This window comes from Carassius carassius, chromosome 9 (genome assembly GCF_963082965.1).
Source record: "Carassius carassius chromosome 9, fCarCar2.1, whole genome shotgun sequence".
NCBI classification, from domain to species: domain Eukaryota; kingdom Metazoa; phylum Chordata; class Actinopteri; order Cypriniformes; family Cyprinidae; genus Carassius; species Carassius carassius.
Genome location: NC_081763.1, coordinates 18,731,792 through 18,746,524, shown reverse-complemented (window position 1 = coordinate 18,746,524; position 14,733 = coordinate 18,731,792). Strand labels below are relative to the sequence as shown.

At 37.6% G+C, this 14,733-nt stretch overlaps 1 protein-coding gene across 1 annotated transcript; it reads right to left on the bottom strand.

Annotated features, from left to right (window-relative positions):
* Window positions 1-93: 93 nt before the first annotated feature.
* strada (STE20 related adaptor alpha) lies at window positions 94-12,652 on the bottom strand. Its single transcript, XM_059558144.1, has 11 exons — window positions 12,502-12,652; window positions 12,356-12,413; window positions 5,067-5,169; window positions 4,850-4,971; window positions 3,611-3,719; window positions 3,381-3,504; window positions 3,063-3,234; window positions 2,720-2,824; window positions 2,366-2,619; window positions 866-908; window positions 94-700 (listed from the first exon to the last, which is right to left on the bottom strand). The coding sequence occupies exons 3-11, from the start codon at window positions 5,116-5,118 to the stop codon at window positions 545-547; spliced, it is 1,137 nt and encodes a 378-aa protein (XP_059414127.1). The 5' UTR covers window positions 5,119-5,169; window positions 12,356-12,413; window positions 12,502-12,652; the 3' UTR covers window positions 94-544.
* Between the last annotated feature and the right edge of the window lie 2,081 nt (window positions 12,653-14,733).

The window sequence follows — 14,733 nt, the reverse complement described above, 5'->3', positions numbered from 1 at the left end:
AATCTTGTCCTCTAGCATATTTCTGTTGGAGGAAGAAACTCTGAGACGTTGATAGTTTTAATCCCCACAATCCATCTGTATTTTGAATACTGCTGTGCTTAGGTTGACTTTACTGACAGCACTTTATGCTTCACTGGACAAATATCTAGGACACATGGGAATTCTATTGTGAACCTGTGTTGCTGTAAGCTGGTAGACATTCATAGAGTGTCATTAGTTCAGGTTTTGGTAGCCTCGAGTGATAACCATTGTCACATGGCCAGTCTGTAAGAGTTTGCTTCAGTTCATGCTTCTGAATACATTAGCAAGGCTATGAAGGCTGCTGGTTTTTCATTTCTCTGTTTATAGTCTATCATTGTAGTTTCAGTGATATACACAAATCACAAAAGACGACAAGAAACATTCCAGGGTCTCTTGTAACATCTTTGAAGCTCACATTCACATAGCACCAGCCTTCCCTTTTTCTCCCTTAAAACACAACCAAAACAACACCACCCTCAAAATCATCCAGTCCATCATCTCTTCATTTCTCATCCGTTTAATGTCAAAAGTCCCAGTCATCCACATCCAGCTGGCTGAGATCAGACTCCAGACTGGCCAGTCCAGTGGGCGAATCCTGAGGCTGCATGCAGTCTAAGCTGCTGATTGGAGAAACTGGACGCAGAAGCTCAGGAAGAGCCTCAGATGATCTGCGCTTTATCTACAATGTTAAAACGTTATATAGACCACAACAATGCATTGAGTCAAGTTGCATTTATTGATATAGCGCTTTATACAATGCAGACTGTTTCAAATCAGCCTCACATTAATAAATGGGAAAACAACAGTGTTAACGTTATAAAATTAATAAGAAGATAAGACTCACCTGTTTGAAGAAGGAATGGCCAATCAGAGAGCTGGCAGAGGGTCTGTGGGAAGACATAACAACATACTTTTAGTCTATTTATTACACCACAAAAGTATACATTATACACAAAAGTATACACAAAAAAAACAAGGGATTAAAGTATACATTACTTTTGTGAAACGTTTTTGCTACAGTTATTTATAGTTTGAAGCTCAGCAGCCTTGATCCCCATTCACTTTCATTATAAATAGGGCTGGGCAAGTTAACGCATTATCACATTAATGCATTAATTGATTAACGACAATTATTTTATCGTGTGCTAATACAGACAAATCATGGGTCACAGGAGGGGATGCTCCCGATCAAATTATTAAGGCTAAGCATCAACATTCACAAACCACTGTCCACGGTTATTTTTTTACAGAAAAGAATGCAACGAGCTCATAATCATGACTTTATAAGCTGGAAATAGGAAGTTTCTGATAGCACGTGAAGACAGCAGAGAAACGATCTCACTCAACACAGTGGAGTGAATCGTTTTGTTAACTTTGTGGTTTATTATTTTGAGTCTTATGGGACACGGTAACAAACGGCCCTCGCACAATATATTGCTTTACAGATGTATCGCTTTTGCCGCTCAGAAATATATCATGCAGCACATATCAGAAGCACTCCGGTGCAGTTAGCGCTCACACTGACTGATCTATATATAACTGAACCGCGCCGGATCCAACTGAGCCAGGGACTGCTAAACAGAAGGATCACACTAGTCAAACGAATGCGCTCCGGCACGGTTAAGAATACCTAGTGTGAGCACACCCTAATTATTCCTCTACATCCCGCACACACGAGTCTCTACCCACCCATCAAGTGTTGTCCTGCGCCGCACTCTGCTGTGATGGGTCCCATGATCGTACAGGTCTCTAATAGGAAGATGCCTGTTATAATGTTATGATCGAGGCTCTGGACTCTGAGCATAACTTGTTTTTCTATAACAAACTATAAAATATTTTCAATAAAAACGTCCTGGCAGTGATAAACGGCTTGTTTTATATTTAATTTCATTACATTAATGTTATAAGTTGAGATTTAGGTAACAATAAATATTTTAACTGCTACTATGTAAAAGCAACACTGCTGTAAAAAACACCTTGTTATTACCTTGCAAACCAAATGTTATTCCACTTTTGTTCATATAGCAGTAGGCATACTTTAAATGAAAAAAGTGCACAATACACTACTTTTGAATGCATTATTAGTTGTGCATAACAATGCGATTAATTGCAATTCATAGCAGACAATAATGCGATTAATCGCGATAAAAATGTTTAATTGTTGCCCAGCACTAATTATAAAGTAATGAGTGGTCAGTCTGTTCCCAAACTTTCTCTTTTTGTGTTCCAGAAAAACAAAGAAAATCATATAGGTTTGGAATGATGGGATGGTGTGTGAATGATAGAATTTTGAATTATTTCTTTAAAAATAAATATAAATCACAAAGAGTAGAGTGTTATTTACCTTTTCTCAGGATCTCTCTGTAGACAAAGTTCCACGAAGGCATGAAAGTGAGAGCTGAATGTTCTGCTGTACGGGTTTCCACCGGAGGAGGAAGAAGGTTCTCCGTTTGTGTGGCGAGCTCCACCGACGCCGGGGCCCTCACAGATCCCAGAGTCAGCCCCAGAGCGGGACGGTTTCATGCTCAGTTCTTCAGGGGGGATGGTAGTGGTGTCCAGCAGGCAGGGGACTGTACCGTTCAACTTCTCTAACAACATCTGTTATAGGCAAAGAGATAGTTTATCAAGTTAAATCAAGCAAGATATAAAGGAGGGAAAGCAAAAAGAGATTGATAAAAAAAGCAAGTGTTTGCCTCACCTGTGTAGCAGGCATGTCTTTGAAGGGCACGTGTCCATTAGCTAGCTCACATGCAGTGATGCCCAAACTGTAAATGTCTGAGCGGAAGTCATATCCCTGAAGATTCTATAATTTACATATATATATACATAATATAATTTCCAATGTATTATATAGTCAGTATACAGTACAGTTTAAACGTTTGGGGTCAGAAAGATGTTTTAATAAAAAATACAAAAAGTCTCTAATATGTGTATAAAGGCTGCATTTATTTTTAGCAAAAAATGTTATGGAATATTATTACAATTTAAAAGAATCTTTTACAGACTCCAAACTTGAGATCGGAGGTATATTTCAAACATACTTGCTGCAGAACCTCTGGACTGAGCCAAGGTAGTACTTTAACACTGTACTGAGGAAAGTCGTGCACAACACGTGTTCTCTGACCATGACGGATCAGGCTGAAGATACTCCGAAGACCGGACAGATACACCTGTCCATCTGCTGAAATCAGGATGTGGCTTGCCTTCACACTACTAAAGAGATGAGAATATATACTTCAGTATTCTTGTAGCACCTACATTAAAGACATCAGGCTGACAGTCTGGTGTGGTTGTTGAATAATTAACCTGTTTGACTACTAATAATAACAACAAATCATGAGTGTAGAAGTGTTCCTCACCGGTGAACGTAGCCCATCTGATGGATGTACTCCAGCGCTCTCAGCACACCCAGCAGGATGTAGGCAATTGTCTGCTCACTCAAACCATCAGTAAAATGTATACTGAGCAAGTCTCGTGCTGATCCTGATGGAGAAGAGGAACACAAAGGATCGGTAGACAAAACACATTTACAACTGCTACTATGAGCAGTTTGGACTTGAAATAGTTGATAGAGAATGTCTCAGCTAACCGTAGGCCATGAAGGGTGTGATCACCCACAGTTCATTCTCAGCGATGAAGACACTCTTGTACGGGAGGATACAGGGGTGGTGGAACAGCTTAGACACATGGAGTTCTCCCTTTAGAAAAACAGAGAAACTGGCTGCAATGTTTATGTATATATGCAAGCGATATGCAGGACTAACAGACTAGTTTAGTATTTTGGTTTTGCACCAATGTCAACTAATAAAAACACCAATTTACTCAAAACACAAATCGAAATACACTTTCACACTAAATCAGTGTGGTTATTCTTAACTACAACTATAAAAACTATACTAAAACTATTTCTTTAACTACAAAATTTTTTTTTAAATTAAAATAAAATAATAAATACTATATTTGTATGCTAGAAAGTATATGTGACGAGTGGGGCGGGGCTGAGAGCCGTGGGAACAGGAGCGAGGGCGGTGGAGGGATTGGAAATGAACGACACCTGCAACACTCACTGGTCTCGAGTCCCACGGAGGAGATGGAAGGATTCAAAAGAGGAGTGACGACAGTGAAGGATGAGAGAGGACCAGGCCTGGGTTTTAGTTGTGTTTATTTTGTAATTAAAGTTTCATTTTGATTGTCCGCAGGTTCCCGCCTCCTTCTTCCCACGAAAGAACATTGTTACAGTATATAAATACTAAATAGTAAAATAACATTGTACTAAATCTCTCTCTATCCATCCATCCATCCATCCATCTATCGATCTATCTATCTTTTCCAAAAGAAAAGCATATGTTGCTAAAATCAGCTTATTTTGAAACAGTTATTTGTGATGTAATGTTTGCGAATAAAACAAAAATATGAATTTCGGTTGCACTTTATTTTACAGTACGTGTACTAACATGTACTTATAGTGTACTTACAGTGTATTTATCTAAGAAAGTTCTGGTAATACAAGGTAACTACATGGGGTAGGGTTAGGTTTAGGAGTAGGTTCAGGGTTAGTACCTAGTTATTACATAGTTATTGTAATTACTATAATAAGTACATAGTATGTACATGAGGAACAGGACTGTAAAATAAAGTGCTACCTGAATTTCAGTTGTGAGTCAAACTGTTATATTAATGATTATAATTATTTTACATTTGGAATTATTTCATAACAAAATATCAATATACTTAATTTTTTAAATATCATAATTATACAATTTATAAAATTGCATTTTAATATGAATTATCCATCTCCTAGATGTCGTGGGAGAAGCGTGTAACTAACCTGTAAGTAATTGACCATGTCATTGGTACAGGAATCCAGGTCAATGCGTCGGATGGCCACATACTCCCCTGTGGGTTTGCACCTGGCCAGATTCACTGTCATCAAGTTCTCCAAACCTCGGCCTACACAAGCAGACACACACACACACACACACACACTCATCAGCTGGAGGAATCACAGAGATGTGTGTTCTAGTGCAGTGCAGCCTTGGCCTCACCTATGACAGTGCGCAGCTCATAGGCGCTGTTGTCTGGAAGAAAGCTTCCCATGGTGTCTCTGTGTGGGACAGGGCTCAGAGACTCTTGACTGTCCTCATGGGCCTGAGCCAAAAAAACACAGTCATTAGTCAAATGTGGAAACGGTAAATAAACAAACTGACCACGGCTGTGTCTCGATCAGCTTCTTGATGTCAGAGAGAATATTGTGAACTTAATCTCATGCTGTAATCTAACAAATACTGAGACATTAGGGAGCAGATTGAGACACACCTCAGGTCCCAGAACATTTCTACTGCACATTCAACACAATCAAAACCTTTTAACATACTTCAATTATTAGGTTGTGAATCCTGTGATTTTAATGGAGGTGCATTTGTGAAAGTGGTTTGTGGGAACTCAGTCATACAGTGAGCCAACAAAGTATTTCAACACTTAATTCACACATGTGTGAAATCCTAATTCCAATCATTACATTAAATGACCAAATATCAAATCAAATGTCACTGAGAGTGACAAAGACATCTATAATTTTACAAAATATTCGTTTTTTTCCCAAAAATATCGTTTTATAATCAGAAATGTTTCTTAAGCAGAAAATAGCATATTAGAAGGATTTCTGAAGGATCATGTGACACTGAAGACTGGAGTAATGATCCTGAAAATTCAGCTTTGACATCAATTTTAAAATAACTTCTATATTTGAATATAATTGTTCACTATATTACTGTTTTTACTATTTTGATCAAATAATTGCAGCCTTGGTGAACATAAGAGACTTCTTTCAAAAATGAAAACACTTTAGCGTACATCTGCGGTTCCTCTGCTGTTGTGCCTGTGGGAATTTTGTAAATTTACTACAATGACCTTATGACCATTTGTTCAACAAGAGTCACAGCAAGAGAGTTTTAAGCACATTTTAAGCACAATGTAAGAGTCCAAATACTTTTCTGACTCACTGTAAATTCAAAGATATCATAGGGAATTTGGAAAATAATATAGGGAAACAAATACTCGATTTGTAATTTGAATGTGATAATGCATCAACTTTTAGCATTTCTAAAAGGACTGGTGTCACTATGCAAGCAGTGTTTGGGTAGCAAAGATTTTAAGTGCATGTAAGCTTTCCTTCATAATACATCATAGTATTTTGGGATATCAACCAAATATACTAGACCATCAATGCCAGTTTGAGTGAATTAGGAAACGTTTCAAGATTACACACATGTACAATCACAGACAATGATGCCACTGTTGTGATAACACCACAAACCAACCTGGTTTTGAAGAGGAGAAGGGTTTTTATTGTGCATACACTGATAAATCCCAGCCATTGCAAAGCTCTTGAGAGAATCACACAGATCAAGCGAGGAATGGCAGATTATGACTGATTAAAGATTCAGTCCAACTGTTCTGAGACTCAGTATGAGATAGAGAAGTTGAAAACTGCAGCAGGAATGGTTTCACAAAACTCTGAGTATGGGCAAAAGCATGTTATAAGCATCAAATGAACTACAATTCACTGTCGCATTTGGTTATAGATATGCATGATCCCATACAGATCAAATCCTTTTTTTTTTTGGCTTATATCAAAGTTTCCTTTCGCTCTACCATAGAACTCACAATAAGAATATTAATTCCTCACATATATGATGAGAGTTATCTGTCAGTGGAGATCATGCAGGTCTATGGCAAATCGTGTTTGCAGGACTAAGTCAGTGAACAGTGCAGCAAGCCCAGGCTCTGACAGGATGAATCCATGTGTAGCATTAACACAATGAGTATCATCCCACTTCACATGCTTAGGCGACCAGTGACGACATCATTTTTCCTGGGGTCGGTTCATTCTATGTGACAACTCTTAAGAAGCAATTTCTTAAGATAGATGTCTTAAATTGCATCAATGAGGGGTAATCCAGACCATGGACCCTATTTTAACGATCTAAGTGCATGGTCTGAAGCACACAGTGCAAGTACACTAAGGGCATGTCTGAATCCACTTTTGTTAGTTTAACAAAGGGAAAAAACAGTCGGCGTGCCGGGTGCAGAGTTGTATCTATTCTCTTAATGAGTCATGGGTGTTTTGGACGTAACGTGTAATAAACCAATCAGAGTCTGATCTCCCATTCCCTTTAAAGACAAGTTGCGTTCGCGCCATGGCTGATTCTCTATTTACATTCACGGCGGAATTTGCAAGAGCAAAGACTGAACTCTTCTCCAGAGAGGAAAGGTTCTGCTCGTGCACGAGATTAAAGCATGCGATCAGACCATCTACGGGGCACAAAATTACACAGCTCAAAGTCCACTTCAAAGGAGTATTTTATTTAAAAGAAATCACTTTTTTAAAACTACAACGAATGACTCATTTGGACTACAATGCATATTTTCAGAGATTTGTGATATCACAAATATCGACGAATAGGACGAGACCTGGTTGAGCTGTATAAGAGAAGACAACGAGTGTTATCACTATGTTGGAGACGCGCTACTGTTCCCAAGACGGACAAACTTAAGAGTGGTTACAATCATCTGGGTTTAAATTGTGCTCAAATTGATGTTGCGTGATATTTAAACTGAAGCTCGCAGCAGGCAGCTTTGGTAAGAGGCATGACATTTCCTTACCAGACGCCGACTGGAGCCTATCACAACACACACTGGCCCAGCTAACCAATCACAGGTACATCTCATATTTTAGAAGGCGGGCCTTCATTTGATTCAGGAAATATTTGAGCCGTTCATGCCAGACTGGGGAGAGAGGTATTGTAATAATGTATATATTTCTATGTATATAACATCCTAGTATGAAAGCCTGTTCTAGTATAGCCCCAAAACAAAATCTAAATTTTGTAAAATAACATAACAGGACCCCTTTAATAATAATTGTTTTTACTATAGTAAATGCACAACAAACCTGGCATTTATTATATATATTTTTTGCTTTAAAATGAACAGTTCTGAGTTACAATGCAAATGAGTTTTGAATAGAAATATAATTTCTGATTAAAAACATTCTGATTAATGTTTTTGCAAGTTAATCAGACTATTAAATTGTCGTAACTCAAATTTGAATATATTATTATCAATTAATTTATATATCATTAAATTGTCTAAATGCACTTGCTTTGCAAATCACAAGGCAAGTAAAATTTACGGAAACAGCCACACTTTGGAACCATAATAGACAAACCTTATAGTGAATTTTTGGGTGAAACAAAAATGGAAGTTGTGGCCTAGTGGTTAGAGAGTTTTACTCCTAACCCGAGGGTTGTGGGTTCGAGTCTTGGGCAGGCAATATTACAACTTAGGTGCCCTTGAGCAAGGCACCGAACCCCCAACTGCTCCCTGGGCGCAGCAGCATAAATGGCTGCCCACTGCTCTGTGTGTGTGTTCACAGTGTGTGTGTGTGCACTTTGGATGGGTTAAATGCAGAGCACAAATTCTGAGTATGGGTCACCATACTTGGCTGTATGTCATCTCCCTTTTTATTATTGAATTTTTTTTGTCACTTTCATTCCTAACTTAAATACGAGCACTTGCCTCTTCTGGAGCCTCAGTCTGCACGAGTGTGGAGGTGAGTGTCACAGCAGCACAAAGAGTGCATGCAGGCAAACACAGGAGCACAGGGGGATGTGTTCATCTGAGTGCACGCACACCATTAAACTTACATTTGCAAACTTACACAAGCACACACCATCTCACATTCTCGTACACTCACTACTATCACACACCCACACCAACAGGCAGATGGAAAAGCTGGAAGATATTCCACACTTACTTTCCTTAGTGGGCTTGCCTGAGTTTGCTCTGGTGTGGAGAAACCGTGTAAATGACGCAAAAGACACATACAAACAAACAATCTGCCTTTAACGTGGTTCTCACAAATTCAAGAAACACCTCATTTAGTGTTCTGAGAGTCAGCATCCTTCCAAGCAACACTTTTTTCTTTTAAATATTATACCATGTATATTATAATCTTCATCACTGCATGCTGACATATACTAAATTATAAAAATCATTTAAGCAAGCAGAAATTCTATTTATATCTCTTGAGCATTCAATTCAACAACAAAACGACAAACCATCAGGAAAAAAAATGTTTCTTTTCTTTTAAACAATTACTTTAATAAAATTGTTATTTGACATTTTTAATTGAACATAAGCTTGGTTTTCAAACCTTTTTATTGACACATTGCCATGGAACACAGAACAGCCAAAAGCAAACAGACATTAGCATAAAGCAGACATGGAGCGGCGATTATGGACCGCAGCAAAATCAGTCAAAGCAGATATACAAAAAGTAACATCTAAAAAAAAATCCCTTAATGGATTATACACCATCTTACCAAAGGGAAACATTAATAACCTATTGATATTAGGTAATATGTAGCATTCAGACTACCATGGCTATAGACTATATATATATTTTTTTTTTTTCTTTTTTTTTTCTCAACACTATATGGCATTATAATAACGCTCCTGAACAAGGCGACGTGTCAGCAAGAGCTTGGAAACCAGAGAATTATACATGACGCACATCTGAAATTATGTTTTCAATATTTACATGACAGTTTGCACGACTGCAGTTTACATGACTGTTTGTCCCACTACAAAGATGATTTTTAATTGGTTTCAAAGGTTTGAGGTCAGTACGTTTTTGAACGAAGTCTATTATACTCATCAATGTTCTGTTTATTTGATCAAAAATACAGTAATAACAGCAATATTGTGAAATATTACTACACTTTAAAACGGCTGTTTTTCTATTTGAAAACAATTTAAAATATTTTCTTTTTCTGTGATGGCAAGGCTGAATTTTCAGCATCATTGCTCCAGTCTTCAGGGTCAAATGATCCTTCAGATTTCATTTTAATAATATGCTTATAATATTTGGTGCTTAATGAGAACAGTTGTGATGCTTGGTATTTTTGTGGAAACCTTGATACTTTTTTAGGAACTTGATGAATAGAAAGTTCAAAAGAATGGCATTTATTTGAAACCGATACTAGATATACTATCACCTTTTTATAAATTTAATGTTTTCTTTGCTGAATATATGTACTAATTCATTTATAAAAAAAAATATATATATATATATTAGGGCTGGGACAACGCGTCAAGGTCATCGATGACGTCGCCGCAAAAAAATACGTCGACCTGTTTTTATTTCTCTAAAAAACGTTTGTAAAACGTTTACCTTATGTGCGCTGAATATACGCGATGGCCGGATCAACATTCTGTCCAACGTTATCTAACCAATCCAGGGGTTTTTCTGCATTGATCTTTTTTTTTTTTGCCGGCTGTCAAAGCCTTATTTGATCGGTGAGTGATGTGAATGACTGCTGCGCCTGACAGGGTGCGTACGAGAGAGAGCCCCGGCTGTGCGCGCGCACTCACAGTCTTCAAACAACACGAGCGCTTCTTGCTCTCTCCCTCCCTTGTGCATATTAATCAAAATCATTAAACACGATAGAAAAAGGGCGAAACACCAAAGTTTCACGCGCGCTCGCGCACTCACAGTCTTCAAACTACACGAGCGCTGTCTTGCTCTCTCTCTCTCTCTCTCTCTCCCTCGTGCATATTAATCAAAATCATTAAACACGATAGAAAAAGGGCGAAACACCAAAGTTTCACGCGCGCTCGCGCACTCACAGTCTTCAAACTACACGAGCGCTGTCTTGCTCTCTCTCTCTCTCTCTCTCTCCCTCCCTCGTGCATATTAACCAAAATCATTAGACACGATAGAAAAAGGGAGGAACTCCAAAGTTTCACGTGGAGCATTCAGAGATTTTTTTTCTCCATGACAGGCTGCTGGCTCCCACTGTTAATTTTTATTTTTTATTTTTTGGAAAAGCACTCTCTGTATTAGCTTAAAGCCCTCAAGTTTACATTGGTTACTGTATTCTTTCAATTGCTCTAAACAAGTATTTTGGGTGACCTTTTTTATTGAATACTAGACATAAAGTTGTTATTTTCATCTGAAAGAACTTATTTTTTCAGTAAGCTAGGCCCTATGTGTTCAGTAAGCTTGTTTCAGTAAGCTGTGTGTTTTCAAGGCTTCAAGGTTTTATTGAATGCTATCTCTATACAAGTGCAAAGTAATGCATTCTTAGTCTGTCTTTTATTTTGTAATTTTAAGAGCAATAAACATATATTGCAATGTTAAGGAATTAATGTTTTTTTCATTCAGATATGTAAATCAACATGTATAAATTGTTAGTAGTCAATTAATGGGGAGATAATCGAAATCGAATCGGCCTGGAAAAATTAATCGTTAGATTAATCGATGCAGTGGGAAAAAAATAATCGCTAGATTAATCGTTTAAAAAATAATCGTTTATCCCAGCCCTAATATATATATATATATATATATATATATATCTTACTAACCCCAAACTTTTGAACAACAGTGTATATTAAACTGTTATGTATTACAACTAACTGGGAAAAACATGGATACAAAATTATTATTACAGATGGATGCCAAATACTATCCAAAAGTACATGCATCAAAAAGTAAAAAGCTATCAAATGGTTTTGAAATCTGGATTTCCCTCTAAACTAGTTTAAGTAAAAGCTAACAATCTGCGAATACATGTGGTATTCCTCCGTAGAGATTTCCTACAGCTTCAGAAGTGTTAGACCTCCTACACAGATCAGTCCACCTCTTGCAGTGACTCAGCTGTCAGTTGCACCACAGAAGCAATCCATCAACACCTAGCAATAACACTACATCACAGCCAGCCTTGCACACAGATACATCACCACAGGAAGAGATTAAACAGCCTCACAGACACAAGGACACACAGACTCTGCTGTGACCGCCATCATTAGTCACCATGACGCAAACACTGTCACCCCACACTGCATAACACATTGACAAATAAAACTCAAAACAACTGAAAAAAAATTTATATATATATAAAAAGCACAGGCAAAAAAAATGTAAACCAAATGCTTCATTTTTGATTTTCCGATGGTACCGACTGGTTGTGATAATGAGTAATCCGCATATGTAGAGATCTTAAAGGCCTGCATAGCTGACTATGAGGGGGATTTGTGTCCGAAAATGTGTACTACTATAATTGACGAGTTCAAGATGGGCCAATTGTTGTACTGTGTGCTGCAGAGACATCTTTAAATCTGAGTGTGTTACAGGAACTACAAGTTTGAGTTTCTAGGACTCCCCTTCACATTCACCCCCAGCGAGTGTGGACTAAAGCTCAGGCAGGTGGGTTTGCTGAAAGAGCCACGAGAAGCACAGCGGCATGAGATGCTGTACTTCTGAACTCACCTCCAAAGAACTCCAGATCCCTCAGGCTTTCCACACTGAGTTTCTCTGACACCCAACGCTGAGGAAAGGGAGAAGTAGTGGCGATTTAATGCACACGCAATCACTTTGACAACCAATAGTCATTTAACTCAATCAAGTTCACTCACCAAAAAAGACATGGATCCTGGAGATGGTGATGACAGGGTGCAATACTTTCACAAACACATAAAGAGTACAGATCTGCTAAGGGGGAAAAATATGATTCAGAAAATTTGAAATAGAAAACAACGTATTTTCTTCTGCTCGGATACTTTTTGAATTCTTCTATGCCAGTTTTCAGCAGTAACGTTAAGTTACGAGAGATGTTATTGTCTTTATTACGGCAAACGTGTGTAAATAAACACTTTGGGTTGCTCAGTTAGAGTGCAGCATGAAAGATGTAACGTTATACTTGCTAATACAACTGAACTATTTTTAATAAGCAGAGTTATTGATGTAAAAACAAATGTGGCATTCCAGTTTACAGGTCTGTATCTTTCAGTTAGCCATGCAGCTACAGAATAATCTCTCAATTATGGTGAACAGAGCACGTAGGTGCAGTGTGCTTGTGTAGGTAATACAATATAATCGTTGAACTCACCCTCTACTGATGAATTGAGCTGGTTTAACTTTTCTATATCGTCAAATTTTCAGCTACTATCAGGACTGCAGGATGTAACGTCTCTTCTCCTCGCACTGGGCTGGGTCCGTGTTGGATAGAGTTGTGACGTTCGCGAACGAACCGATTCTTTTGAACGGCTCATAAACATGAACGATGGGAGCCGAGTCGCGGCTGGAGGGGAGCCGTTCTTTCTTTCGTTCTTTTTTCCTATGCGTGTTTCACACAGATGCACACAAATGAGCTCCTCCGCGAGACAGAACAGCGCAGGCCAACCCTTTATAGCGTTATGTTATTAGTTATTAGTTGTGCATGTTCATTGCAGCCCACTTTGTTATTGTTCATTGACTTGAAGGGGCTGATGTCCTATTTGCAAAGTTTACAGTAGTAATAGTATGTAGTATGTAGACATTTCCATTTTATTTATTCTAATTTTATCTACTTTAAATATTTTTTGTTTTCTATCAAAATGTTCTTGTGTGATAACAATGTTCTTGTGTGAAAGTGTTTGTAGTAAAAGCTGTTTTGCACAGAAATTCATTGCAGCCGGCTTTGTTTTTGATGTTTATTTGAGTAGGTATTGTATGAATAACATAAGTCAACGTAGCTTTACACACACACACAAACTTTGTACTAAAGGTAAATCCAAAATAGTGATGTCACTGTCTAAGCAGAGGGATTTGTGCAACCCTATGGAATATAGTCCACACATGACAAACGAGGTAATAATCAATATTTCAGAATAATTCAAACTCAGATATTGGTGTGTGATATCTGAGTTTTAATTATTTGACTACAAATCTCACCTCCTTTTTCCTCCCAGTAATTATTTCCAGGATAAACTGAGATGCCCCCAAGCTGGCTTCTTAAAACTGACTAAATATTTAAAAAGAGCCAAAAGAGCCGTTCTTTTGAACGGCTCTTTGAAAGGAACGGATCGCGAAGATCCGGATCCCATCAAAGAGCCATAAATCCCATCACTAGTGTTGGAACGTTTCGTGATTGGACGAGAGCCGTTGACGACTCGAAGTCCTCTTGTTCCTATTGGACCAAAGGTTGGATGCGTGTCTCCCCATTGGTCTAAACTCTTGAACGTGTTAAACAGTCTGCGTTCTGTGTTGCCATATCACTTTTATTATCTCTGGCAAACACGAGCTGTTGCAGTCAGAATGTCAAAAGGGAGTTATAATTATATGTGCTGAAAATGCTTTTTTTAAATTAATTAATTAATTTATTTTATAATTGCATTTTTATTTATTTATTTATTTTATAAATGGCTTTTTATGTTTTTTTTTATGTAGATCAATGAAAGTTCCTGAATTCTGATAAATGTTTCTATTATTTCTTAGTATAATAAGCAGAGGAGGGGATTTAAGGAATTAGCATTGATGTATGTTGGGTAGAGTGGGGGAAAACAGTTTTTGCCAAAATAATCAGTAGATAAAGTAAAGACATTTTCATTGTAACTGTTGTTGTAACTATTTTTGTAAGTTACTCTGTCCTGAACATCAGATCCTTTGTTTTGCCATCAAATGTATTCTAACTAGTTGGTTAAATAAAAATATTTGGACTTTATATTAAAAGAAATAATTGCCTCAAGTTAGCTGTAGCTATCCAGTTAGCATCATGAGCTAAAATATTTTTCAAATAGGCTATTATAATTTAGTAATTTATAATTGATTACATTCTTTTTTATTTAAAGCTAAAAGTGCTGGTGCTCTGGTGGTATTTTACCTCACCT

What these genes read in the sequence shown, in the direction of transcription:
- strada (XM_059558144.1), bottom strand. Translation starts at nt 5,118, where the DNA reads ATGGGAAGCTTTCTTCCAGACAACAGCGCCTATGAGCTGCGCACTGTC. An exon ending in ACATGGTCAATTACTTACAG is followed by an intron (nt 3,720 to 4,849) that starts GTTAGTTACACG and finishes GTTTTTCTAAAG; the next exon opens with GGAGAACTCCATGTGTCTAA. An exon ending in GCCATTCCTTCTTCAAACAG is followed by an intron (nt 701 to 865) that starts GTGAGTCTTATC and finishes TTAACATTGTAG; the next exon opens with ATAAAGCGCAGATCATCTGA.